At 41.0% G+C, this 27876-nt stretch overlaps 1 protein-coding gene across 1 annotated transcript; it reads right to left on the bottom strand.

Annotated features, from left to right (window-relative positions):
- Positions 1–11942: 11942 nt before the first annotated feature.
- On the bottom strand, positions 11943–27718 carry WSB1 (WD repeat and SOCS box containing 1). Its single transcript, XM_059907182.1, has 9 exons — positions 27390–27718; positions 21261–21429; positions 20149–20417; positions 18712–18843; positions 17294–17394; positions 14849–15021; positions 14228–14341; positions 13082–13189; positions 11943–12806 (listed from the first exon to the last, which is right to left on the bottom strand). Exons 1-9 carry the CDS (start codon positions 27427–27429, stop codon positions 12647–12649), a joined length of 1266 nt encoding a protein of 421 aa, XP_059763165.1. The 5' UTR covers positions 27430–27718; the 3' UTR covers positions 11943–12646.
- Between the last annotated feature and the right edge of the window lie 158 nt (positions 27719–27876).

The following is a 27876-nucleotide window of genomic DNA, read 5'->3' as shown; positions in this document are numbered from 1 at the left end:
ATAAGATAAAATAAAAATAAAGAAAAATCTAAAAATTAAAAAAACCAAGGGAATTCCCTGGTGGTCCAGTGGTTAGGATTCTGCACTTCCACTGCCAGGGCCCGGGTTCAATCCCTCGTTGGGGAACTAAGATCCTGCAAGCCGTGTGGCGCAAAGAATTAAAAAAATAAAAATAAAACAACAACAACAAAAGAATTAAAGATGGTAAAATATGTGAAGTATAAGTGAGCGTAAATATTCTATTATCATTATCACTGAATAAGCCAAAACATTCTGAAATATCATGTAGTGATTATAAATGATAATAACTAATTCTATGTAGCAAAGTGGAAAAAATGTTAATGATGTCATCAGCTCCTCTCCATTCTCCCTGCCTCTTGCCTTGCCTCTCTGGTACCTGCTTCCTCAGCTGTCGCATAGATGACAAGCAGAATAACCCTGTAACTGCACTGCTGGGCTTTTACTGCTTCACTTCTCCTAAAATGCCTAGAAGCTGCTTCACACCTCTATATCTTTACCACCCCCCTCACCCAACCTGGTGAATGCTGACTCATCCTCCAAACTTTGCACTGCATCTAGAGCCTTCCTTCTTTGAAACGCCTGACACTTTCTGAATCATAACAATTGGATGGAGAGATGAACAGGCGACTGGCTCTGCCTGCGCTCCTAGTCTGGGTCTCCAGCCATGCACACAAATACAGATGGTCTCTGACTTACACGGTTCAACTTTATGATGGTGTGAAAGCAGTACAAATTCAGTAGAAACCATACTTGGAATTTTGAATGTTGACCTTTTCCCAGGCTAGCGATATGTGGTCTGATGCTCTCTTATGATGCTGGGCAGGGCGGCCACGCGATCACGAAGATGCACTTACAATCATTATGGATCCAGACAACCATTCTGTTTTTCACCTTAAGTACAGTTCTCAATAAATTACCTGAGATATTCGACACTTTATTATAAAACAGGCTGTGTTAGATGATTTTGCCCAACTGTAGGCTAATATGTGTTTTGAGTACGTTTAAGGTGGGCTAGGTTCAGCTGTGATATCGATAGTTTAGGTGTATTAAATGCATTTTTTACTTAGGAAATTTTCAATTTATGATGTGTTTATTGGGAGGTAACCCCATCGTAAGTCGAGGAAGATCTGTGCCTTCACAGCCTTTCTGGCCCCTTGATCTCTCCCTTCCATCCTTCAGCCATTGAAAGGCTGCTGTCCCAAGGCCTTGCTCTGCCCACGAGCAGGCACTACTGCTGCCTAAGGAAGGAGCCCTACAGAAGGGGGCCAGAGAGTGTGCTTTAAACTAGAAGAGGCAGCCGGTAAGGAGGCCACGGGAAGGATAGCAGCACCACCCCACGTGGTTTCCCAGCGTCCTCTTGGTTTCCCAGCATCCTTCCTGGTTTCCCAGCATCCTCTCTGGTTTCCCAGCATCCTCTCTGGCTTCCCAGCATCCTCTCTGGTTGCTGGCGCTCTCCCCCATGGCCCCGCCTTTTGAGGGTCCCATTTGCTGTGAGGACCGCTGGGGCCATGGTTCCAACAACAGGAGTGAAAGGAAACAACCCCTCACTTTCCCGGTCTGGGCTCTGCTGCTGACTTCACCTTGTCTTGATGGAGTTGATTGACTTCAGTAAAATTAAGGGGTTTGAACCAGATCAGTGGTTTTCAACTGGGAACGTACTTCTATGTGCCCTGTGCTGACTGAAAAATAAGGCACAACCTAAAAGTTGACAGTTGTGTCTTATTCGGCAGACATACCGTGGACTTCAAGCTCAGGAGACAGGACTTTCAGATCACGCTCCGAAGAGGAAACGGGGAAGCTAGGATATATGGGAGTTTTTGCAACAAAGACCAGGTAGTCAGAACTTAAAAAAATTACTGTTAATTAAAGAAAACCAGTATCTCAAGTTAAAGAATTTAGCACTTTTCTATGTATGGGGAGAGGCAAGAGTCTGGGCTCACTGAAATCGTTCCTTTGATATGCACCTTAGCTCTCTAGGGCCAGTAGTCTGTGCTTTCTCATCCTGAGTCTCCTCAGGGTGCACCATCGGGGGTGGCTGCAGTGTCTGACTGCTAGATTGGCGGGGCATCCTGTTTCTATTCTGAGTTCCTTCAGGGCTCACCAGCCGGGCGGCTGTAATGTGATAGCTTGGTAGCTGCAGCATCCTTTGTTTACTGATACGGCAGGCAACATTTTTTCATTGACACCTGGGTTGTGGTTCCAACTCAGAATGTCCAGGGAAGGGGCCTGGCAGGTACTTTTTCCAAAATTCCACAAGTAACTCTTATGGTCAACGTAGCTCATTCATTTTCTGGGGAGGGCCATGGGGCACGCTCGCTGTGAGCTTGGGTGGGGTGGGTGTAGAACCCCATTGCTATACGAAAAACTTGCAGCGTCGTAAAGAAAACCGACTGAAACGCTTACACTGCTATATGTCAGGCCCTATTCCAGTCTTTTTTTTTTTTTTTATGTAAGAAGTGGATTTATTTAGAGAGAAACACACTCCACAGGCAGAGTGTGGGCCACCTCAGAAGGAGAGAGCAGCCCCTATTCCAGTCCTAAATCCTTTAATCCTCATGACAACCCTATGAGGATGTAACTGAAACAGGAGGGAAGGGGGCAGGGGACAGGCTTTAAAAGAATGACATAGCCCGAGGACATGATATAAACTGATTAGAACAAAATAGGTCCAAGATGGCGGACTAGTCGGCTTCCACTAGACCTTGAGCCTCAGTATATGCTCATTGTGACACATCAGCAAAGCTAAATGACACAACCGCCGGCGCCATGACAGTTCCAAGGCTGACCATAAAGGTCAAAAAGTGGGCGGTGGCCCAATGCCTGGAAATCCCCACCCCTTCCCCAAAGTAGCTGGAATATTCCTCCCATTCATTAGCCTATGAAAGTACCTACCCCTGTAAAAACTGACAACCCCATACCACAGGGCCACTCTCGCCTCTGAGTTGACCCACACTCTGTGGAGCGTGTTTCTCTCTAAATAAATCCACTTCTTACCTGTCCCTTTGTCTCTCGCTGAATTCTTCCTGCCGTGAGACATCAAGAACCTGAGCTTCATTAAGTCCTCAGACCAGGTGTGTGATCTCAATTAAAAGACCGTGGGTTCAAGTCCCAGTCTGGGTTTTGGCTGGTTCAAGTCCCAGTCTGAGATACACGGTTTCATAACTACTATTATCCCCATTTAACAGCCAAACAGAGGCACAGAGAATCTCAGTTCCTGCCCGAGGTCCCACAGCTAGTTAGTAGAGAGCTGGGGTGCCTACCCGGGCAGTTTGGCTGCAGACTCTCCTGTCAACCAAGTCTTTCTGTTGCTTCCCGTGATAAACCCACTGAATAAGGCCGTGAATAGTGATCCTGCCTATGGCCCATTAAAGCAATTATGAGGTTTTTTTCCTTAGCTGTTTAGTTTTGCAGATTTGTTTTCATCTGCTTTCGAGACTGGGATTCGTGGAGGGCAGGAACTGTCTTGGTATCCCCGGCACCAGCATGGTCAGGCATATGGCAAGTGCTCAAGATATGCTGAGTGAATAAATGAAGGAAGGAAGGAAGACAAGAATGAACGAATGAGTTTGTGAATGACAGGTGCGGGGATAGAAGGAGGCCCAGGATATCGAAGAAGCCAGGGTAGGACAGCCACTGCCTGGGCAGAGGCAGGAATCAGGCCCAAGAGGGTGGTTCTGTGCCCTGATCAGTCCATACCCAAGGCAGCTAAACAATGTCCTCTGACAGTCTCTGCTCACAGCCCAAGTACTGGTTCCAGCAAAACCCTCCGCCTCTTGGGGCTGCAGCCTCCCCACCGCCCTCCACCCCCACACCCAGGCTCTGCCTTCTCCCCAAGTGGAAGGAGGCTCCTCCCTGGGTTCCAGGGCTTGTGTCTTGGGGACAGGCAGCCAAGCTCCACTTCTCTGCCTCCCAGCCCTCCCTGATCATCTGACTGGTCACATGAGGCCTGGAGTGGGGTGTGGCTGCTTTTAAGGCCTTTGGCATTTCTTTCAGGAAAAAAAAAAAACAACTAAAAAAACTAAAAACAATGGCTCAACACGCTAAAAAAAAATTTGATTTGCCTCAAATTTGCCTGGGGGAAGGGGATAATCAAAAACACCCAAGGCCCCTGCTTCTGTGGACTCTTTTAGGCATAATAACAGTTCCCTGTCTTAGGCTAGGCCCCATGCTAAATGCTTTTGGGGCTTTTGGGGCTTGCTCTTGTATAATCCTGACAACCCTGGGTTTTAGGTACCAGGATGATTTCACAGGTGAGGAAGAGGAAGTTCAGAGAGGTCAAGGGACTTGCCCAAAGCCACACAATTACGAAGTATCAATAAATAGTTAGAGCAAAGATTTTAAACCAAGTTATTTCTTGACTTTGAAGCTTATGATCTCATAGGTGTATAACCAGACTCTGCCTTGGCCTTGTCTGAGGATGTGTCAATGGCCTTTCAGTAATTATTTAGTGACTAGAAAACAGGCCAAAGTGACCCACTTTCTACAGAAAAGTTCCAGATGGACGCTCCACATCTCTCTCTCTGACCCCCGCCCCCCCCAATTATTGGACTGGCCAAAAAGTTCGTTCGATCTTATGGAAAAACCCGAACGAAACTTTTGGCCAATCCAATGCAAAATGAGATACCAGGCATGGGATCTTTTATGTCATTTCTAGGAGAAGAAATAGTATGCAGTTTTTGTCAACTTTGTAGTTTGCCATGTAGCTTGACGTGAAGAAATCACGAGCATTTGTCTTTCAAAACAGTGAAGTTGGGGGTTTCCCTGGTGGCGCAGTGGTTGAGAATCCGCCTGCCAATGCAAGGGACATGGGTTCGAGCCCTGGTCCGGGAAGATCCCACCTGCCGCGGAGCAACTAGGCCCGTGAGCCACAACTACTGAGCCTGCGCGTCTGGAGCCTGTGCTCCGCAACAAGAGAGGCCGCGATAGTGAGAGGCCCGCGCACTGCGATGAAGAGTGGCCCCCGCTTGCCGCAACTAGAGAAAGCCCTCGCACAGAAACGAAGACCCAACACAGCCAAAAATAAATATTAAAAAAAAAAAAGAATAATAAGGAAACCAAATGACATTCAAAATGTTTATTAAAAAAAAAAAACAGTGAAGTTATGAAGACATTACTTTAAAAGTACATGTGGAGATTTATTTCTATTGAGCATATATTTACTTTTAGATCCTATTTTGCTCTGCCTGCCAGGAAGCTCGAAGTTGAACTTTGTGCTCAATTTGCACATTGAGTGTTTTACCTTCTTTTTTCCAGGACCTGGAGTCAGAAAGCCTGGGTTTGAATACTGGCTCCACCATTTACTATCAGGTGGCTTTTTGGCAAGCTAGTTAACCCCTCTATGCCTCAGTTTCTTCATTTATAAAATGGGGGTAAGAAAATCTGCTTCATTGGGTTGTTGCAAGGATCAAATTATGCAGGTTAAGCACTTAGGACAGTGCCTAGATCATAGTAAATGTCTATAAATGTTAGCTATTTTGTGATTTTAATATATTTTTGTTAGCTGGATTTCATTGTCAAGCCATTTTTCAGGAAGGGCTAATGGATCTCCCTTCACTTGCCTCATCGAGTCTCACACTTCATTTACCATCTGCTTCTGGTGTCTTCTACTCCTGACATTATCTATAACATCTCACGGATGTTTTACTTGTATGTAAATACCACTGACTTGTATTTCATCAAATCCTAGATGCCACTGATTATAATCTGTACCATCAGTGTGTACCACTTAAGAAAGAAAAAAATTTAAAGAAAAGATCGATTTTAAAATACATCCCAATTTCAGAGATGTTCAAATGTGGAGGGATAAAAGTACAATCCATGAATGGTAAGAATGATCTGATCCTTTATTCCTGACTTGGGCCCTCCCTGGCTGTGAACTGTCGCTGCTCCTTCCATCGCATCTGTGTCAGTTGACCTGGATAATGCTTCCACATGGCCCAACGCCACCCTCGTGGCTGGTATTCCCACTGGGTCAACTCCAGGCAAGCGTGTCTAACCTTGTGCACACAGCTGGTGGGAGGGGCTCAGGTTTCCCCTGGATGTGGTAATTTGTAACCTGACCTGGTATTGATCTTTAAAGCCAGTAGTTTTAAGGTCAGCTGACTTTTTTTTATATATATATAAATGTATTTATTTATTATTTTTATTTTTGGCTGCATTGGGTCTTCGTTGCTGCGTGCAGGCTTTCTCTAGTTGCGGTGAGCGGGGGCTACTCTTCGTTGCAGTGCGCGGGCTTCTCATTGCAGTGGCTTCTCTTGTTGCGGAGCACGGGCTCTAGGCGCTTGGGCTTCAGTAGTTGTGGCACGCGGGCTCAGTAGTTGTGGCACGCGGGCTCTAGAGCGCAGGCTCAGTAGTTGTGGTGCACAGGCTTAGTCGCTCCATGGCATGTGGGATCATCCGGGACCAGGGCTCGAACCCGTGTCCTTGCATTGGCAGGTGGATTCTTAACCAGTGCGCCACCAGGGAAGTCCCAAGGTCAGCTGACTTGCTCACCTTTAGTGACTGCTTTACTGCTTCCTGCTTTGGCCTGAGTTGGACTGTTCCTGTGGGCAATAAAAATTACTTGTTTGAGATAAGTTCATAAGGAGAACAGTGTGGGGAGAAAAACTAACCAACGTCCAGTGTAATTTCCCCAGGCAGTGGGCAAAGCACAGGGCTCAACAATCATTCTTCTTGTCTGCATGGGTTTCAATCACCAAATTATATTTGGAGTCGTTCCTTCTAGTTCATTTTTTCCATGATCCAGGGAAAGGAGAAGTGTGTTGGAGAGGTTAAGCCTGACCTCCGCGCTAACCCCAGGGGGTGGCAGCACAGGCAGGGACTAACTTAGGAGTCTGAGGTTGACTGAGTGAGCACCTTCCCTAAAGTCTAGCGTCTGTTCATGGCCAGTTTGGAGAGAGACAGGGCTCTGGAGGCAGAGTAACTGAAATTTAAATCCTGGATGTTGGGCTTCCCTGGTGGCGCAGTGGTTAAGAATCTGCCTGCCAATGCAGGGGACATGGGTTTGAGCCCTGGTCCCGGAAGATCCCACATGCCATGGAGCAACTAAGCCCGTGCACCACAACTACTGAGCCTGCGCTCTAGAGCCCGTGAGCCACAACTACTAAGCCCGTATGCCACAGCTACTGAAACCCGTGCGCCTAGAGCCCGTGCTCCGCAACAAGAGAAGCCACTGCAATGAGAAGCCCACACACTGCAACGAAGAGTAGCCCCTGCTCTCCACAACTAGAGAAAGCCTGCACACAGCAACGAAGACCCAACCCAGCCAAAAATAAATAAAATAAATAAATTTATTAAAATAAAATAAATAAATCCTGGATCTCATTTCTTAGCTGTATGACCTTGGGGAGTGAGTTGGTCTCTCTGAACCTCCATAGCTATAAAACGGGGATAATAGTACTTCAGAGTCATTGGGAAGCACCAAGAATAGCAATGAGCACACAGCCAACGCTCAACAAATGGTAGTAACACATGGTGAATGCCTACCGCATACCTGACACTGTGCAGAAAATAAAGCTAAACACCACTCATGGAGGAGAGGCACTATTACAGCATTTTTTAAATATCAAAACTCTGGAAGCTACATGCTATTAAGCAGTCAAGCCAGCAATCACCCAAGTCTTTCTTGAGATGCCACCTTAGCCCGCACTTCTGCAAAGTCCTCTGGGCAGCTGGTCGTGGGGTGAGAAACTGGGCCAACCTACCATACGAACATCCTCCTGATCTGAGGCCAGATGCAGCCAAGCCTAGAAGGGCTGGGTCTTCGCCATGTGTTGAACATCATGACCCAGTCTGAGAGAACTGCTCTCTCCACGCAGCATAGGCTGGATGGGCTGGCGCTATGCCTCCCATCCCAACTCCCCAACCCAGGGATACTTCCATGCCTGCTGATCAGGGGCCAGTCTCTCCTTTCCAAGGCACAAACAACCTGCCACTGTGACCCAAATGCCAGCCAGGGGCAGAGCCCTGTGGGAGAACGCTGAGAGCCCGCGCTAAGTGTGAGGCATTTCTAAATGGGGCACCAACCCCTAAGAAGAAGTAACCAGCAACAGGGCATGTCTGAAAGGCCAAGCAAATGGTGTGGAAATTAAGATGGATGGAATTCAAGAAAGAAAGGGGCAAGACCACTCTGGGCTGGGGTAGCTTGTCTGTGACCACCAAAGAGAGACCGTCTAGGTCATAAACTCACATACCTACAAGATTTGGGCATGTCGTGAAATTGAGTGAAATAGGCTTGTGTCATAAAATAGGGGGTGGTGGGGACGCCTTTGAATTGGGGGCTGCTGACTCTTGCAGCACAGTTGGCCCACAGTTCCCGTTTCTAAGCTCAACTGGTATCACTGAAGAGGGAGCTCGAAACCTACAGAATTCCTGCCAAATCATCTTAGCAGGGGGGTCTTAGAGGCAAGGAGATGGTTGAGGAATACAAAGAAATGAGTATCTGTATGTTCACCTAGTGCAAATGTGTCTTTATGGTTTCCATTTTATACTAGCCTCGTTCCTGGCTCTATTTCGTATCATTATCTTTCTCGGGTATCTTTGAATATTCATCATCCTTATTTTTTTTTTTCTGTAAGAACATTTCATCATTAATCAAAAATTGCGAAACTTATACACAAAACTTATTGGAGTCGCCACTTCATCTATCTTCGTTGCAGGTCATTCATCTTATTCCTGACCCACACTTGATGATTTCTATGGTCCACACTTTGTTTTTGGAGAACAATTTTTAAAAAGAGCCATTAGTGCTTCAGCCTCATTTAAAACAAAACAACAAAAATCACCATCATCACTGTATTATAGATTTTCCTAAACAAAGTTTAGGGTTTATTTAGAGACCAGAAGAGCAACTTCTCTGTGGTATTACAGGTAGAGAAAGTTCCTCGATTTCTATCGTATCTCTAAAAGAGAAACCACAACGATAATCATAGTTGCAGTCTCTAAAAAGGAAAATAATGCTGGAGTTCATCAAAATTGAATTAAATAATTTTTCCTTCCCCAATCCTAGCCTCATTCAATCTTTTTTTTATTTTCTGATTTCTCAACTGTTAAACCTTTAAGAATGCCATATCATAACCACACAAAGCTACCCAAACATCTGTAATATAAATAGGTCATTTTATACTTGATTCAGACCAGACATTTTGCTTTTGGCTAAAGGCAAGCTTTACAGAGGAAAGAGCACGTTGAAATTGCTAACTGATCTTCATTCCTCCCAAACATTTTACCATAAACATAAGCCGTGGTAATGATGACCTTTCTCCTGGCTGCACTTTACTGTCACTACCAACAGCTCTCATTTCTCAGGGCAAAGGATTTATAATGTTTTAAATATTTATTTTTGGCTTAGTCAGGTCTTAGTTGCGGCACTCAGGATCTTTCGTTGCGGCGCGCTAGTTGTGGTGCACAGGCTCCAGAGCGCGCCCTGGCGGCAGGTGGGATCTTAGTTCCCCCCCCAGGGATTGAACCCGCGTGCCCTGCATTGGAAGGCGGATTCTTCACCACTGGACCACCAAAAAAACCAGTACTCCAACTGATGCTTTATCTATGATTTTGAAACCAACATACAATAGTAAACCCAAATATCACTCTACTGTAGATTTTTTTTTTTTGACAGTCTAGGGTTGTATTTTTTTTTTTTCCTCTTCATTGCGGTGTGCAGGCTTCTCACTGCAGTGGCTTCTCTTGTGGAGCACGGGCTCTAGGCGCACGGGCTTCAGTAGTTGTGGCTTGCAGGCTCTGGAGTGCAAGCTCAGTAGTTGTGGCACATGGGCTTAGTTGCTCTGTGGCATGTGGGATCTCCCCGGACCAGGGCTCGAATTCGTGTTCCCTGCATTGGCAGGTGGATTCTTTTTTTTTTTTTTAATTAATTAATTAATTAATTTTTGGATGTGTTGGGTCTTCGTTTCTGTGCGAGGGCTTTCTCTAGTTGCGGCAAGCGGGGGCCACTCTTCACTGCGGTGCGCGGGCCTCTCACTATCGCGGCCTCTCTTGTTGCGGAGCACAGGCTCCAGATGCGCAGGCTCAGTAGTTGTGGCTCACGGGCCCAGTTGCTCCGCGGCATGTGGGATCCTCCCAGACCAGGGCTCGAACCCGTGTCCCCTGCATTGGCAGGCAGATTCTCAACCACTGCGCCACCAGGAAAGCCCTGGCAGGTAGATTCTTAACCACTGAGAAACCAGGGAAGTCCCTCTACTGTCGATATTGCTTGTGTTTTATCTAAACATTCTATAGTTAAAATGCATTGTCTTAGGCCAGAACTTGGTCAGAATTACTTGGACAAAATGTTTGTCACCCACAAACCATTCCGGTTAATCTGGAGATTGGATTCACCATCTCTCTGACTTCTGGCTTATGAGACAATGTTTTACTTCTCATTCTATTTTCTTAGCCTCGCACTGGCTGGCCAACAGCCAAGTCCTCTGCACCAGTCAGACGCTGCTTCAACCCGTAAGCATGCTACAGTTGCAGTCAGCCTTTTTTGGTCTTGCTGCCCTGAAGGCAGGGCAAACCAATCGAATCCAAATTTACCTCAATTGCAAGCAGGCAGGGAACTTCAAGGACCGTGAGTTTAAGATTTGCCAACCTCAGATCAAGTTACAGGTCATAAAGGTCACTTGAAGTTGTGAAAAGATTGCTTGGCTACTGAGGGTGAGAGGCATTTTCCTATGTTCACAGGCACCCTTATGGGGTCCTAAAACAGGAAATGAAATCTGAACATAAAGGCTCTCTTGTCAGTTCTCCAAATGACATGAGAGAAAGCGGCAGTACCATTTTAAAATCATGTAGCTAGAATCTGACCCATGTTAGTATCCCAATCATGTCTTCCCTACCTTCCTTTGGTCACTCAGTCTAAAGCATTACCATCCTGCTATTACTTCTTCCTGATAGACATACGGAAAATGTAAGCGTGTTTCTATTTATATTCTGCAATCTTCCTTTCATCTTGCACTATGGTTTTCATGGGGAGATGGCAAGCAATTCTGGCTTTCTCAGAGAACATATCTTCCCAAAATGCTATTTTTACCTAATTGGATATGTTGGTTGGAGAGTAAATAATTTAATGATGTGAAGGGTATTGGTATCTTACTGCTTTATAAAGTAGATGTATTAAAGTAAAATGAAAAAAAAAAATCACAACAGGTTTAAAGATAAGATGCTTTTGTAAAATACAGGTGATTCTCAAGAACTTGGGTAGATTTTCCACTGGCTTTTAACTTTATAACCTACAACTATATACACCCCGAAAAGAGCAACTTGTAAGAACTTCAAAACAGTTTCTCAGTGGAGACAAGTCTTCAAGGGTACGCATAGCTAATAAAAGTTTTCCTCATTTTGCCTCCTCAAAGGGCCCACACCACTAGATTTTTTTCTTATGGTTACTTTAGCCAGAAAGGTTTACTATAAGCCTATTAGGTCCCCTAAAAGATCATAATTTTCTTTTGCTCAGTAGTTATTTTAAAGTGAGCATTTCTGCAGCAGCCCTCCAAGAACAAACCAAGTAAAAGCGGTTGCATTCATGGAGCGTTAACTCTCAAGCAGTGCTCTACAGTTGTGCTGTTTCTTCATTACCCTTCTTATTTAATTTGCCTGTGGTGCTTCCAACATATTTAAGAAACATTTGAGATAGTGGTTTTTTTTTTTTTACAAGTCTTTAATTAAAAAACTCAACAAAAATATATAATCAAGCATTTTACATAATGCATACATTCTTAATATCTGCAGGTAAGATAAATAACAGAAGGCAAAAGCAGATATACTAATTGTATTGCTTCTCTTTGGCAAGTCACCAATATTATCCCCTGCAGAAACATAGGATATGTGTAAAAAATAAACAAAAAGCAAATAAACCCACCACGGTCTTAAAATAATTGTCCCTTAGTACAAACAACAAAATGTTTAGCAATAATGCAGTAGATGGATTTTTCAAATTGACTAAAATTTATTATAATACTTTATTTATACCACAGGGGTTAAAGTAGCAAGCTGCTTTCCAAAATTAAGGCCCACAGCAGTAGTTAGGAAAAAAAAAAAGACACCCTTTTTTCCTGGTTATATCCTGGCTATTTTTCATTTAATAATGTGACATTCAAATTCTACCTCTCAGATGCCACTCCTAAGGAGAACAAAATCCTTCCCTAGACAAAAGCTGTTTTACTTGAAGGTCAGTTGTCTGACCATCCCCCAACCAAATACACATTTTGTTATGAGGCATTCAGCTTTCTTAAGTCAGTATTTACCATCTAACTCAGTGTCCCAGAATAAAAAAAATTCCTTCCACTTTACAGCAAAGATACATAGTGTGGCTCTACTGAAGCAATATATACATGTTGGAACTAAAAATTAGAAAAGCAGAAGGGTCCATTCAAAACACAGCAGCTTATATCGAAATATATACATGTATGTATATGTTTTCACAGTTACATTTTAGAAAAAAATTGACATTTGATATGTTCAGAAATATTTCTCCTAAGGTCTATAAATAATATTTTAAAAGCTCAACTGATCAAAATGCAATACAAGAATGTATCAAATTAAATAAATCTCCTAAACCTTGAAGTCAGCAAAGCTTGAGGTTTGTGTAAAGTGTGTCGTCAGTCCCTAACACTAGGGAAGACAGCATCCTCTACACACGGTAGGAGAGGAACTCTAAAACTTTGGAAGGAATCGGCAGCTCCTGGACTTCTTGGGTGGGCATCACTCTCCGGATTGACATGCGACATAAATGTTGGAGGCTAGGGACTTGCCTTGGAGTGGCCCAAAAATACACACTTCCATCATGTGTCCTAGACAGAAACAAACAAATCACAAGCTCAGTCACACAAATCCACGTATTTCATCACCCCACAGCTCAAACAACTACCACCGAGGCTGTGAATTAGAGCCACAAACTGCACATTAAAACCTAATTAAGGAGACCTGCCCAGTGATCTCCCTCTATGACAAAGTAATAATATTATAAAGAGCCCTTATGGAAGATTTACTGACAATAAAATACAGGCTGCTTTGACTAAAAGCCTCCTTAAATTGCCTCTTAAAAGAAAACAGAAAAATCACTTACCCAGCAGCTAAAACACTGCCATCAGTAGAAAAGGCACAGCAAAGACCATTGCTCAAAGGTGCAACTTGCACTGGATAATCCTCATCAATTCTCCAGAACCTCACCATTCTGGAAAGGAAATAAATCGTCCAGTGATTATCTAGTAGGAAATTTAAGGTAAAAGCAACTTTTAAAATTCAGAAAGAAATGCCACCCTGTGCTGAGTCACAAAATATACACACAAACACACACACACACACAAATCACTGCAGCAATGACTGGAACTTGCTTTATGAAAGATTTTATAGTTTATACCAATTGGTAATTTGGATTAATTCACACTGAGAGACTATAAAGCATGGCTGCCTTCACTTCCCAGTGTTCTGATCTGTAATGCCCACAACCGGAAACTTTCTCCTTACTTCCTTACACTTAAAATATAATCGGTATCTGATCTGTTTAACTCTTTTCAAGAAGTTTATGAAACTTTTCACCTAGGTAGAGTGTGTCTAGGAATAGCAGATAACTGATAGTCAGAAACTAGCTGAACAAACAGGAAAACAATGACTGCTGGCAAACAAAGAACTCTCCCCGTACGTTTGCTAACATTCTAGAAAGATGGTAATGAGTCACTTTCTGAACTGATGTGACCAAATTGCTTAATGCTATATCCACGTACATTGATAAAAGTATGAGAAAATGGAATGGCTACATCTAGTTTCTCCTTACCAATAAGCAGCACATCTCACTGATGTGACATTTCATCTTTATAGTCTCAGTTTCAGTGGATACAAATGACTCTGTTTTAATCATTTATTTTACTTTGAAAATGTCCTTCTGTTTCAACCTTTATAAGATATTACTAAGAAAATCTGTCAGCTGAGCTAAAAAGTTAATTAAAAATGCACCCAGTTTGCCTGAACCAGTTCACAAACAAAGAACACAGGGAAAGGCACGCATTATCTTTAGTTTACATAAATACTGTTCAGGCCAATATTCTTTAAGACACATAAACATCTCCCAAGGTCTTGTCTAGAAAAAGGGCCATTAAAACCCAACTGCAGAAAGGCCATATTTTTCATCCTTAAGAATGTTTTTTATTAAGTAGAAGAATGAAAGGAAATCTTTACAATAATAAATAGGTCAAGATGTAATTCACACACTTACTTATCATCAGCAAGGCTTGCAACATGCAGTCCGTCATGACTAAACGAGACAGATCGTACCCATCGGTCATTTGCTCCTCCAGCAAATATTGGAGTGGGTGGGGGAAACAGGTGCCTGAGGTCAAAGACATGTTTTCAGTGGAAATGAGAGTCACTTCAAGAAACAAAACTACCCAGGTACAAAGTACATCAGTCTTTGGAATAATGTTTAAAGTGGCCTTAACAAACACAACTGAGAAGACTGAGCAGAGCTAGTCTATCCACTTTAAATGAAGCGATTAAACCTAATTACTAATCTCCTTCTTACAGAGTGGTTTAAGACTAAGTCCAACTTTAGTTTTAACTATGTTTCCCCAACACGAAACTCTAAATATAATTACCACTTCTACAGAGTCATGTACTGTTAAGTAACAATAACAAGATCTGTATCAAGAAAGTCAAATTTATTTGTAGAATTTAGACGCATTATTAAAGGGCCTAAATGATACCGAAATTTTAAATTATGACAGACTGTAATTTTAGATTTCACATGTTAATGATTCTAATCATCCCCATGACTTCTTAAAAGCTATACTGATAGTAGAGATGAATTACAGACTAAAATAATTCATGCTGTACCCACCCAAATTCCATCAGAATGTCTCCAGTGTGTGGATCCCAGATATAAACTCGAGTATCATAAGATGCCGTAGCCAGTAATGCTCCATCAGGAGAAAAGTCACAAGCTACAACATCATGGTGATGTCCTTCTAGTTTCCGTATCATGGTATATTTATCCATATTCCAAAGGAAAACCTGCAAAAAAGGCAAATGTTATAGCTTCATTCAGACATGCAGAGGACAAAATGGCACATCTTAAACTAAAACTGCTAAATTTAATTAAGATTACATTAAATTAAACATTATAAATTATGAATAATTATGAAAGAATATGCTCAGTGTCATAGTCAAAGATTAAAATCAGTTTTTAAGTTAATTAAAGTAAACATGCAAATTCTATTTCAAATGTTTCTGTTAAATGTTAATTTAAAAATAAGCCTAAACACAAAAAAGGCAATGCAATTTAACCACAAAGTTATACTGACATCCATTTATTCCAAAAACTAATTAACTAAAATATACAGAAATAAATAGGGTTAAGTACTACAAACCCCCTTCTTTTTTTTTTTTCCAGAAACTACCAAATTTTTAAAAAATATACAGACAGAAAATATAAGGTTAACAAATTGTTACTCCATTGGCATCTCCCTTTGAGATAATCACTTGTTTACAATAGGCTTGGGTCACCAACGTGAGCCTAGGAAGAGAAACAGATACTGCAAGCAAAGAGAATTTTTCACAGCCAAATGAAATTTCTTTGGCAAACAACAAGGATGTTAAACCACATTATAAAATGAAAATGCTAATTTACGAAAATAATACAATTAACATTTCTGTGAATCAAGATTTGCCAATCTTATTTTTCCCAAACCAACCACAATCATTAGTCATTTTAAGTATAAAACATTTAAATCACTTTAGTACAAGTTCACACATAGTTTTAGATTCTAAAGATCAGTAGTTATACTGTGCAGAATAGCTCTAAACAGGATTCTAATGTTTACTTCAATCTGTTATATTAAACGTGAGCTTGGAGGTTTATTACAATCCTAATAAGACAAACTCTCCTCCTCTTGGAGTAAAGCAATCCTTTTTGCTACGTTTTTCTGCACAGACACAATATATTATTTCCAAAGAAAAATAAATACAAATTTTAAATTGGATCAAAGACTTAAGGTATCTCTAGTATCTCAAAGAATTCCAAAAAATAGCACAGAGAAACCATTTGAAAGCCAACTACATTACATTAAATTGGTTTCACATGTTAGACTCCCAATTCCACCAGACTGGAAGATCAATTACATCGGAGGAGTCAGTTGGTTTCACTGTGGGGAAAATTATTTTTAAAAAGAAAAAAAGAAAGAAAGAAAAGCAGAAAGTGGACATCGACCAGCACCTGTGTACGTACAGTACACCTTGCAGCCGAATGCAAGGTTACTTCATCCTATGGTAAAGGTCGCCCCCAGCCCGGTAGCCAGAGATGCCACTCTTTCTGCCCAGCTAACACCATTGTGCGCCTGTGTGCGAGTGGTGCCAGCATAACCTCAATCACACCAATATTGCTGCCACCACCTGTGACAGGGAAAGCAAGAAGCATATGGAAAACACACAGCCTAAAATAGCAATGTCAACATCTAGCTTTGCTCTTCTTATGATTTTTAAAGAACTGAATATTTTTTTCTAAACTGCCAACATTTGCAACTATCATTTTAACACACTTCTTGGCTAAATAAAATGCATTTTAACCAGCCTCCCACCCCCCATTAATTCAAAGTGTATTGTGATCATCACATGTATTTGGACTTCAACCATTTTCATAAATACCTGAAGCTAATAAGATCTCTTTAACTATACTAACTCAGAGCTGGTAGACAACTAACTAAAGGAGGGTTCATCAATAAGCATAACCCTCTTAAGAGTCACTTTATACTTAATCTGTCTACAGGTATGCTATGCGAGACAGATCATATCAAATTTAGATGAAATTTACTTCAGGACATACATGACTGTTATTTTTATTCTTATTAGATTTTTAAGTTACTTTTTTTCAGTTAAATGTCCAGGACCAGCTGGGACTTAAAACTTTTTAAACAGCAAACTGGACCAAAAAAAAAAAAAAAAAAAGAACAACAGAGAAGAAAATAATTAGCAAGGGAATGTCTTAACATTTGGACTAGATCTCTTCTATAGCACATAAACTCTCCTAGATCTGAGAAAATATAAAATTGACATAACCCTCATTTTATGAATATCATCTCTAACTAAAACAATCCAATTTCTCACTTTACAATCAATAACTATACTTATTTAATTTCCCTCATGCAAATTCTCCCCCATCATGAAATAACACATTTAAGATAATCAAGACACGGAGCACAGACTTAATAGGTTACTTAGATTTAAAATGATTATGCACATATTATTATAATCCAATTCACAGTAAGTATACAAGAACTTTGACACATACTGCTTTACTGGCTCCCACTGAACACAGCATAGAAGAGTCAGGAGAGAATGCACAGCTGTACACCCAGTTCTGATGGCCCCTCAATACTTTCATCATGTTTCCTGAACAAAAGGAAAATACCTGGGTTAACCCTAGAATCTACTTCAAATAAGTAGCATTTCAAAAATGGCAGAATCACAGAATCACAAACTTCTACAGAGGCAGTGATTAATCTATTACAGGGGTTGGCAATATACAACAGTTGCTTATTTTTGTACCTAAGTTTTACTGGAACACAAGCATGCCCATTGTTGTGACAGCAGAGTGGAGTAACTACTGCAGAGATAGCATGGTCCGCAAGCCTAAAATATTCACCATCTGGCCCTTTAAGAAAAGGTCGGCTGACTTACAACTGAAAGTATGTTGAGAAAGCAAATTCCATATGATATGAGAAAGAAAATAAAATTTAATTTTCAAATGTTTTAACTATTGGGATCCCTTCACCCCTCAATAGCTGAGCAATCAGAGAATTGATCAATGCAGAAGAGGTGCCACATAGTTTGGTAATAATATTAGTGTATTATTCTATCAGGCAATGGTTATTACCCATAAGCTGAAACAAGTCTCCAAATCTGAGGGGTTTGTTTTCTACTACATTCAATATAAGCTATATTTCCCCAAACAAGCCTGTCAACTTCCAGCTTGAGGCTGGTAGAGCACTAGCAGATCTTAATTAAATATATGGTTTTAGTTAAAACTATAAACTCTTTCATCAGAGGCTAAGAAGGGGGAAGAGATGCTCATCTCAGGTCTTCTCAAACAAGGTAGACTCTCCAAAACTTTGTAAAAGGATCACAATTATCAGTGTTTCCGAAAAAGCTAAAACTTGACACTGATATTCCTTTTACTATATTGGAGGGCAAATCTCTTACTTTTTATAATTCTTACTTAAACTATCCAACTTATTATTATGATTAGTATTTACATCCTATAAATTCTGGTGTATAAATCATGTTTGAATTTACATTTTATTAATTACTAAGTTATATCTTTTGTTAGGTCAAGATCTACTTAAATTTTCACTAAGCAAATGAAGGAAGTTAAATCCTCCCCAATATAAAGGAAATAAAACACAGACCAGTTCAAATAAAACCCTAAGACTGATCCAGATTCTGTCCTCAAATAGTTGATACAGATATGTGTAGTTAGTTTCTGAGTAATATCAGATTGTTTACTTAGAGTAACTGCTGGCTCCTATTCTGGGTCACATTTATGATTTTGTTTGATCTGTACAGGGAAAGGGACCAAAGGACTAAGCAGAGAAAAGGAAACTTTGATCATGTCACTTTTAATGTCAAATGCCCCAAGTGTTCGTAATACCTCTCAGTAGTAATATCCAGAAACTAATTCTTTTCCACAGCCTAGAAAGAAAGACATACCATCATCTTTCAGGTCCCACACTCTCAGAGTTTTGTCTCTTGAAGCTGACACCAGGATCAAGCTCCCATCTGGAGCAAAAGTTAAATCTCTGACCACTTCAGTATGATCTACCAAGTTAAGGAGGAGTTTTCCTAAATGCAATGGAAGGTGGGAAAGAGACAATGTTAATACTTTTAATCAGCTTCCATATTAAAAAAATAGGGTTGAGATCACCATTAAAAAAAAAAAAAAAGAATAGAAATATCTGGGTACCTCCTTAGTTTACCAAGTGTAAAATGACTTATTTACTAGTGCCTTTACTATTATCTTTAAAGATTCACTATTTACATTGTTTTAAAATGGATTATTTCCAAGATACCAAAGCCTAAATTAGAAAAATTAAAAGGGAATTCCTGAAATGTGAACAAACTCCTGGATCAAGTCAATTTAATATCAAGAAAATCTACATCATTTAAAAATCTTTGTATAGTATGATTTTAAAATACAAAATCAAAATTTTCCTTTTCTTTTACTTGGCCTAGACTACGAATGGACTGTCAAACTCCCCCAAAGATACACGTTATCCAGAACAGCCTAAATTTTTAAACATAATCTCGATGAAAAAAAGGTACTTTATTCATCTAATATTATAGTTTTGTTTTTCTGTGAAAAGCAATATGCTTACCTTAAATGTTTTCCCAGAATTCAATCAAATTTACTGACTCATTATCCCCACTCAGTGTTAGTATCACTTGCTGTATTCTAATGTACATAATTTTAATGCTCATTTAAAAAAATCTTTTAAATTTTGGAGTACATACTATCAGCCAGAAACTATTTTAGGTAGTGAATAACACATTTATTTTTTTTTAATTTATTTTATTTTGGCCGTGCTGCATGGCTTGCGGGATCTTAGTTTCCTGACCGGGGATCGAACCCATGTCCCCTGCAGTCCTAACCACTGGACTGCCAGCGAATTCCCACAACACATTTACTTTTAATTGCCCAAAGAATTTAACTTCTCAACCTATCTGGTTAAACTTTAGATAAAATGTCATTAAAACTTTCCAGAGGTTAGATAATGATTGTTGAAAACCAGATTTACCTTGAAAGCCTCTGAGCTATCAATCATTGAAAAAGTATATAAGAAAACACCTTGCGAGTTGAGTCATAAACTAAATTACCAGTTTATAAGTGATAATTAACTAAACATTCCTTAGACGTGCCCTTCCTACTAAAATATTCTCTGAAGAGTGATCAAGCAATATGAACTCTATTTTCCTAAATTAAAACTGAGCTGAAGATGCTATTTAGACCAAATATAAAGATACATTCATAGCATCAATTCTTGCTTCTCTGTGAGTTAAACTCCTCAAATTATATATTCTTCCAGTGCCTATGAGCTATGCTTGCATCACAAGATAATCAGGTTTGCTTTCAAAACTATGACTCCATACCTGTATATACATCCCATATTTTGATACGCCCATTGTTTAACCCTGTGGCAAGGAGTAGCTGATCTTGTCCAAATCTGAATCGATGCCATTCTATGTTTACACAGCGACTCTGTTTTTCTGGAACTGAAGATCCAAAAGCAAGACTCCAGACTATATCGCCACAGTCTATAATATGTTCACGAGGCTTATTTTTTTGACCACCATCACTGTTTTGTCTTGACAATCTTAAACTGCTTGAATTGGTGATATTCTTGGTGCCATGCAAGAGACTGGGTAGAAAAAAAGGTCAGATTGAAATCTAGTTATTATTTACTCTGGATTCATGTGAATACTAAATAATGATGTGTTTGTTAAAATAACTTCAATATTATTATAGTGATACTGAATAACAACAGAATCCTTATAGATGGGAAGAGGAAAAGTTGCTACAAGCTACATGGGCATGACCAAATAAATTCAGACTAAAAGAAATCCTCAGTGTCTGAGAAAAAGTTCAACAATAAAGCAATTTATAATTTATTCATTTCAAATTTTCAAATTTGTTTTAATATATCCTTATTGATATAGAAATCCTATCTCAATTAGGACTCCTTTAATTAACCCAAAAGTATAAACAAGCAAAAAACAAAAACAAAAACAAAAAATTCTGAGAACATTAAGATATTGTGAAGCTGACACCAGAAAACTATCTTAAACCCCATAATAATCAGTAGTTTCCCATACGTTCTAGACCTAAAGTAATACGTAATAAGGACATTAATGACAAAATCCATAAAGGTGAACTAAACACAAAAAGCAGGGAAAGATTAAATTTAGTAGATACATTTTAGAAATTGCACTACCAAGGCACAATTAACCTGCCTTTTGATATATGGAAAAGAAAAATTTAAAGACACCGAAGTATCTGAGAAAGTATTCTATGATATATAAGGCCAGACAATTCTTCCCACAAATTTTCCAACAAATATATTCAGCTTATGAGTAAAATGCATTTACAACAGTCTCCAAAGGAAAAAACTTAAATAGCAAAATAATCTTATTATTCCACACAGAGAAAAAAATAAATTCTACAAACAGATAGATACAAAATACAAAAAAGAAAACAGTCTTACAAGTTCTTAAGGCACTGGGACCACGGAACAAGCTTTACTGCACGATGTCCTTGTGACCAAGCAAAGTATGAACCATCTGGAGCAAAAGCAACAGTCCAATTTTCACGACCACATTTCTTGTCAAAAGGAGCCGCAGGAGCTAAAAGTTCACCTATAGTACGTGATCTCACTAAAAGGAAAAATAAAAAATATAGGATATCATATATAACCAACAATGAATTTGAGACTGCATCCATATTACTTTGGGATCCACTCAGCTCCACTGAGTTTTTCCTTTTTCTATGTAGACAAGGTACAATGAGTTCTGCATTCTACCCTTTGAGGGGAGATGTGTGGTGTGAAGACCCCGTAATGAGAATAAACATCTTTAAGTTTTGATAAAGTGATTTTCTGGGATCCACTCAGCTCCACTGAGTTTTTCCTTTTTCTATGTAGACAAGGTACAATGAGTTCTGCATTCTACCCTTTGAGGGGAGATGTGTGGTGTGAAGACCCCGTAATGAGAATAAACATCTTTAAGTTTTGATAAAGTGATTTTCCTAAAATTTCCCAAATCAAGAGCTTTTTAAGAAAGTTTCAAAAAAAAAACTGGTCAAATAACAATAATGTAATGATCAATCAGGGCTAGCAATTACTGAAGTCCTGACTTTTGCACTGCCTTATGTTTTCCTCAAATTACTAACATTTAAAATGCAAGAAACTGAAGTTGCTCTGCAGGAAAAGTATCTTCCAAAAAGTTTGTAGCTTTCAAAAACCATAAACCACTATAAAATAAAGTTTTATATCATTACTCAAAGGAAGCACTATAGGGACTTCCCTGGTGGCGCAGTGGTTAAGAATCCGCCTGCCAATGGGGGGGACAGGGGTTCAATCCCTGGTCTGGGAAGATTCCCGGAGCAACTAAGCCCATGCGCCACAACTACTGAGCCTGTGCTCTAGAGCCCACGAGCCACAGCTACTGAGCCTGTGTGCCACAACTACTGAGCCTGCGCTCTAGAGCCTGCGAGCCACAGCTACTGAAGCCCGCGTGCCTAGAGCCCGTGCTCCGCAACAACAGAAGCCAACGCAATGAAGAAGCCCGCGCACCGCGACAAAGAGTAGCAGCCAAAAATAAATAAATAAATAAATTTACTTTTAAAATAAAATAAAATAATTAAACTGGCATATTAGAGTGTACAGAGAATTCTTCTTCTGCCTTTAACAAGAAGGATAATCAACAAGTTCCTATTGTACATGTGCAGATGCAAACGCGGCTGCTATTTCCTCAATTCTGGAAAAGGATCTTTTTTTTTTTTTGGCTGCGTTGGGTCTTCGTTGCTGCGCATTGGGCTTTCTCTAGTTGCGGCAAGCAGGGGCTACTCTTCGATGTGGTGCGCGGGCTTCTCCTTGTGGTGGCTTCTCTTGTTGCAGAGCACAGGCTCTAGGCGCGTGCGCTTCAGTAGTTGTGGCTCGCGGGCCCTACAGCGCAGACTCGGTAGTTGTGGCTCACGGGCTTAGTTTCTCCGCGGCATGTGGAATCTTCCAGGACCAGGGCTCGAACCCGTGTCCCCTGCATTGGCAGGCAGATTCTTAACCACTGCGCCACCAGGGAAAGGATCTTAATCAGTCTATCACCACTGCTGTCTTGGGTCTGTCTTGATTTCAAATTTTGCTACTCTTCCTTTTTAGTTATAAGTCACCTTCGGTTTAGTTTCCCTATTATCTATTTTGTGATCTGTTGCGTGTTCAACTCTATGGTCTACTTTTATGTTTTGGGCTTAAAGTTTCCAACAACTAAACTTCAATATATTGTACATACTGCAGTTCAAATGAGAACCACATATACTCCTATTGCAAGAGCAGATATATATACACAAACCCCAAAAATGTATTCATTCAGTGACACTTCCAGTCTCCACGTGTGCTCCACCAACAGGGATTGTAGCACCTGGCATGTGACAGGGGCTCAGAAAATATTTATTGGACGAATATGAAAGCACATGTATAAGCTCCCATTCTTAAGCAATTTAAATATTTCCTTGGGACTTCCCTGGTGGCGCAGTGGATAAGACTCTGTGCTCCCAATGCAGGGGGCCTGGGTTCGATCCTTGGTCAGGGAACTAGATCCCACACGCATGCTGCAACTAAGAGTTCGCATGCCACAACTAAGGAGCTGGTGAGCCGCAACTAAGGAGCCTGCCTGCTGCAACTAAGACCTGGTGCAATCGAATAAATAAAATAAAAATAAATAAATATTAAAAACAATAATTAATAAATAAATAAATATTTCCTTGCCCAGTTCTTTGATACATTAACAATGAGATTATGGTTTAAAAAGTGAAACAAAGGAAAACTGAAATCTGTTTTCCTATGATATTCATAAATATAAATATGCACCTATTTTGGCACAGCTGAAATTATTAGAAAATTTCCTTTTGATGACTCAAAATCTTCCCCCGTGACACTCCACCCACTCAGTACTGGGTCTGATCTAAAAGAATAAGCCTGATCCTGCTCTCACATGACATTCATATATTGAAGACGGCCATGACATCAGCAACTAAATCTTTTCACCAGGATAAAATCTGGAGAGTTTTCAATCATCCCTTAGATTACATGGTTTCAAGTCCATTCTCCACCTACACCTTCATACTTTTCTGGATAAACTCCAGTTAGTAACGGCCCTCAAAAAAGTGGAACTTTTTCAACCAAACACAATACTTCAAGCGTGGTTTAATCAAAGCAGAACCCCCCACCTACCCCTGCCCCACTTGTATCACATGACTTTAATACAAAATTCACAAACCGGTGACACTCTTATGCCTGTAGAATGATTTTTTAAATACACAAATGAGGGAGTTCCCTGGTGGCCTGGTGGTTAGGATTCTGGGCTTTCACTACCGAGGGCCCGGGTTCAATCCCTGGTTGGGGAACTAGGATCCCACAAGCTGCACGGAGCGGCCAAAAAAAAACCAAAAACAAAACACTCACATACAAATGATTTTTGAAAGGGCTTGCTGCTCCATGTCCCCTATATTCCTCCAAGCCCACAGTCTTTCATTTATGTGCCTCGCCCCTGAATTTGCAACCCCTGCCTAAATCTTTTTTTTTTTTTAAACATGGGTTTCTATAACCACATCTATCTTTTAAAATCCACAAATTTTAGGAGAAAAAGAAAATCAAAGTTCACAAATAAGGGAAGCAAGTTTTAAAATTCTACTGAAAAATGCAAGCATTATCTTAAAAACAGAAAGCCTCTGATTAAACTAGATGAGTATACTTATATAACTTCCATCTCAAAAAATAGAGGACTGGCCCTTGCATTCAACTTCAAAAACATCTGGTAAATTAGACTAGAACTCATTTCTCCTTTAGCAAGCATAAGCAAGACTAACTTTCCTACAGAAGACTCATTTTTTTAAATCTGTATTTTAGGATCACTCTGTATTTTTCTTCTTTCACCTTGACCACAATCACAAAACTCCTCTTGTGTAAAGGGTGGTAATAAATTAACTAAAAAACTGGTTCAGATAACAAAGACCACGAAATAATAAGCTAATCTACTCTCGAATATATTTTTTTTTTCAAGAAATAGGGCCACCCTAAAAAAATACTGCCAAATAAATACAAACAAGTACTGAATTAATAATTACCTTGTGTTTCTTTGCTTGTTAACAGGCATATAAAATGATCACTTCATTTTAATCAAATAATTTAAACACTCATTTAAATACTTACTGGTACACTATTATAAACTAGCACAAGGTTTATAATGAAGAAAAAATTTTAATTAAACCTTTATATACTACCTGCAACTATTGAATGTTAGTATCCTAAGATACTATGATTTAATGACCTTGTATAAGGGAAAAGCTGCCTGCCGTGGGAACTTGGCCATTAGATACAAGTTATTAATATTATTAATATCCGCACAGTAGTAACACATCATCTGAGTCACTGCTCAACCAAGCAAACCAGATTCAGCTCCTTCTTCACATTCCTCCCTGCAATTTCATAACTAGAAAGGGAGGATCTGTGGCAGAACCTTGTGAAAGAGGGCAGTAGCTCTAGGCAGTAACTCCCTGTCACAGAGACTTCTTTAATCATTCATGGAATCTTGCCTCCTCTTTCAGTACTTACTTGAGAAACCAAACAGCTATAATTAATACCCAAGAAAAAATGTTAGTCCTTACTGATAGATACAAAGCAACGCAGAGGTATTAGTGTTTAACTTTGTATTCAAATGATATTTTAAAAAATGAAACAAAGAAACAAAAACCTGGAGTTTAAAACAAAAACTTACAAAAGGCCAAAGTTCTTTTAAATATAGCAACTTTATACTATATAGTAACTTTATATAGTTATATAGTAACTTTATATTATATCCAGGAAATAACACTGAGACACATACGCAAAAAAAAAAATTTTTTTTTTAATTAAAAAAGCTATTTAGTGCATGGTTCTACCTTATGCAGGTATGCTAAGAACCTCTATCCATCCCTTAGAAGAGAGGACTGGAAAGTTTTCAAAATGATTCATCAAGATGAAATAAAATACAGATAAATGAAAGGCAGATCACTCATCTGCAATACTACTGTGAGTAGGAAAAAAAAAAATAGCACTGAATTGAGAATAAGAACTTCTGAGTTCTATGTTCCACAGTTAAAATAAAAACTGGACATGAATTTTGTTTTCTCTGTATGTTTAAAATAGTCATTAAAACCAGGGTTAAAGTCCCCTCCTAACCTGCCATTCAACCTTATCTCTAAGAGAACAAAAGTCCAGAACTCTAAGATAGCTGTCTCTAGATATAAAAATTCACCCACATACAGGGTACAGGGCCTTTTGGATACTTCAGCTTCTCCCTTTCTCTAGAAAACCTCCTCCAAGGATTCAATAAAGGCACACGTTTAGTTGAAGAACAAGAAAATGCAAAGGCTCTCTGCTCAGTAGCTCCCTCCAAGTTTCATTTAATTAACACACAGTATTGGGCTCTGGGGAGGGATGAGGAGATGCTAAATCTATTTTTTTTTTTAAATAAAAACTGTCTATCTATCTACCTATCTATATTTTTTTGTCCATGCCGCGTGGCTTGCGGGACCTTAGTTCCCCGACCAGATATCCAACCCGGGCACCCGCAGTGAAAGCACCCAGTCCTCGCCACTGCACCGCCAGGGAAGTCCCAAAAACTGTATGTATTTAAGGTGTATAACATCACTTGATAAGTTCAGGGTTTATAAGCATAACAATCAATGCACAGCACCCGCAACTCGCCCCAAAGTTGTTCCAGTTATATTACCTTGAGAGAGAATTTAAATAATGTGAGGTGCTTTCTACTGAGTCAGTGGGTAGGTCCTGACGCAGGACCTTCAACATCTATTGGCCTGTCTTCTGCTTGGCAGGACTGGCCACTAAGCCAGTTTCTAGGCAGCCTTTTCAAGAGTCTGCTCTTCTGTAGATCAGCTTTTCTCCGGTCACTCCACCCAACCACCCTGCTCCTCTGAGTGTGAGAGATAACTGAGTCTCCTCCCCAGAGCCGCTGCCTTTCTTAACGCCATGCCATTTTTTTAAATACTGCTTTTTCCAGGCTGATGGCACCTCTTCGGCTGCATTTCTCCTTATAATTGTTGGTATACACGAAGACCCATCCTTTCATAACAGTTCAGATCACACAAGTTTACTTTTCCCCACCGGAAACTTTTTTAAGAGTCCTGGAGACTTGCCCAGCCCTCCCCTGCCCACTCGACGCCCCAGCCCCTTAGCCAGAAGAAATCCAGAAGAATGGCCCTGCGCGGACCGCCGATGAGAAAACTGGGGGTGGGGGGTGGGGGTGGTCCCCGGGGAAGCGTGTCCATCTCCGGCCACACAATCATTGCAACCCTCGCCACTCGGCGCCCAGGTTCTCTTTGCCTCTAATATCCGCGCACCGCCTCCCTCCGTGCCAGGCGCACAGCAGGCGCCGCATCAATGCAGATCCCATTTACCCTCGGCGACACCCACCCGCAGGGCCGCTTCCTTTCTCTTCGCTCCAGGGCTTGGCCCCGGCTCACTGTTCTTCCTCAGACTCAGAGACGCTTCCTCCCGAGCCTCTGCCTCTCCGCAGCCCCCGCGCGCTCACCAGCAACCCTCACCCATCGTCCCATTCCTCACCGATCTCTTTCTCGTTGACCCTCGGGGGAAAGCTGGCCATCTATGGGGCACCGTCTGATTCCGGGGGCGCGATGCGGACGCAACGACAGAGAAGGGAAAGGCGAGCGCCGAGGGGCGTGACGCGGGCTGGGTCCCTCCCGGTCCCGGGGACGGAGGGGAGGGGCGGGGCGGTCGCGGCGGCTTCTGCCGACTGCCCCGGGAAAACTCCGGGGGGCCTCGGACCAAACTACGGAGTCAAACACAGACAATAGATGCTGTTCCCTTCCTCACGCCTACGGACCAAGACGCTTCCCTCTACACAACCGACTGCAAACGAGACACTGGAGACAAAATGGCGCGTGTCGCGGGGGATAGCAGGGCAGCGGGGGCGGGGCCTCGTGACGTCACAGAGCGATGGCCAGCCTCCCGACGTTCGGGACGTGACGGCCTCGGCTCGGCGCCCCGCCTTCTCTCCGGGTGCGAGCGGGCGTTGTCCTGGGGACGCGAA

Source organism: Balaenoptera ricei, chromosome 20 (assembly GCF_028023285.1).
Source record: "Balaenoptera ricei isolate mBalRic1 chromosome 20, mBalRic1.hap2, whole genome shotgun sequence".
Lineage (NCBI taxonomy): Eukaryota > Metazoa > Chordata > Mammalia > Artiodactyla > Balaenopteridae > Balaenoptera > Balaenoptera ricei.
This window is presented reverse-complemented; position numbering and strand designations above follow the sequence as displayed.

Excerpts from the sequence above, each read along its gene's own strand:
- WSB1 (XM_059907182.1), bottom strand. The coding sequence starts at position 27,429 with ATGGCCAGCTTTCCCCCGAGGGTCAACGAGAAAGAGATCG. Across the intron at positions 18,844-20,148 it reads AATATGGGATGTATATACAG|GAAAACTCCTCCTTAACTTG; the intron begins GTATGGAGTCAT and ends CATTGCATTTAG. Across the intron at positions 12,807-13,081 it reads GGCAGTGTTTTAGCTGCTGG|GACACATGATGGAAGTGTGT; the intron begins GTAAGTGATTTT and ends GTTTCTGTCTAG.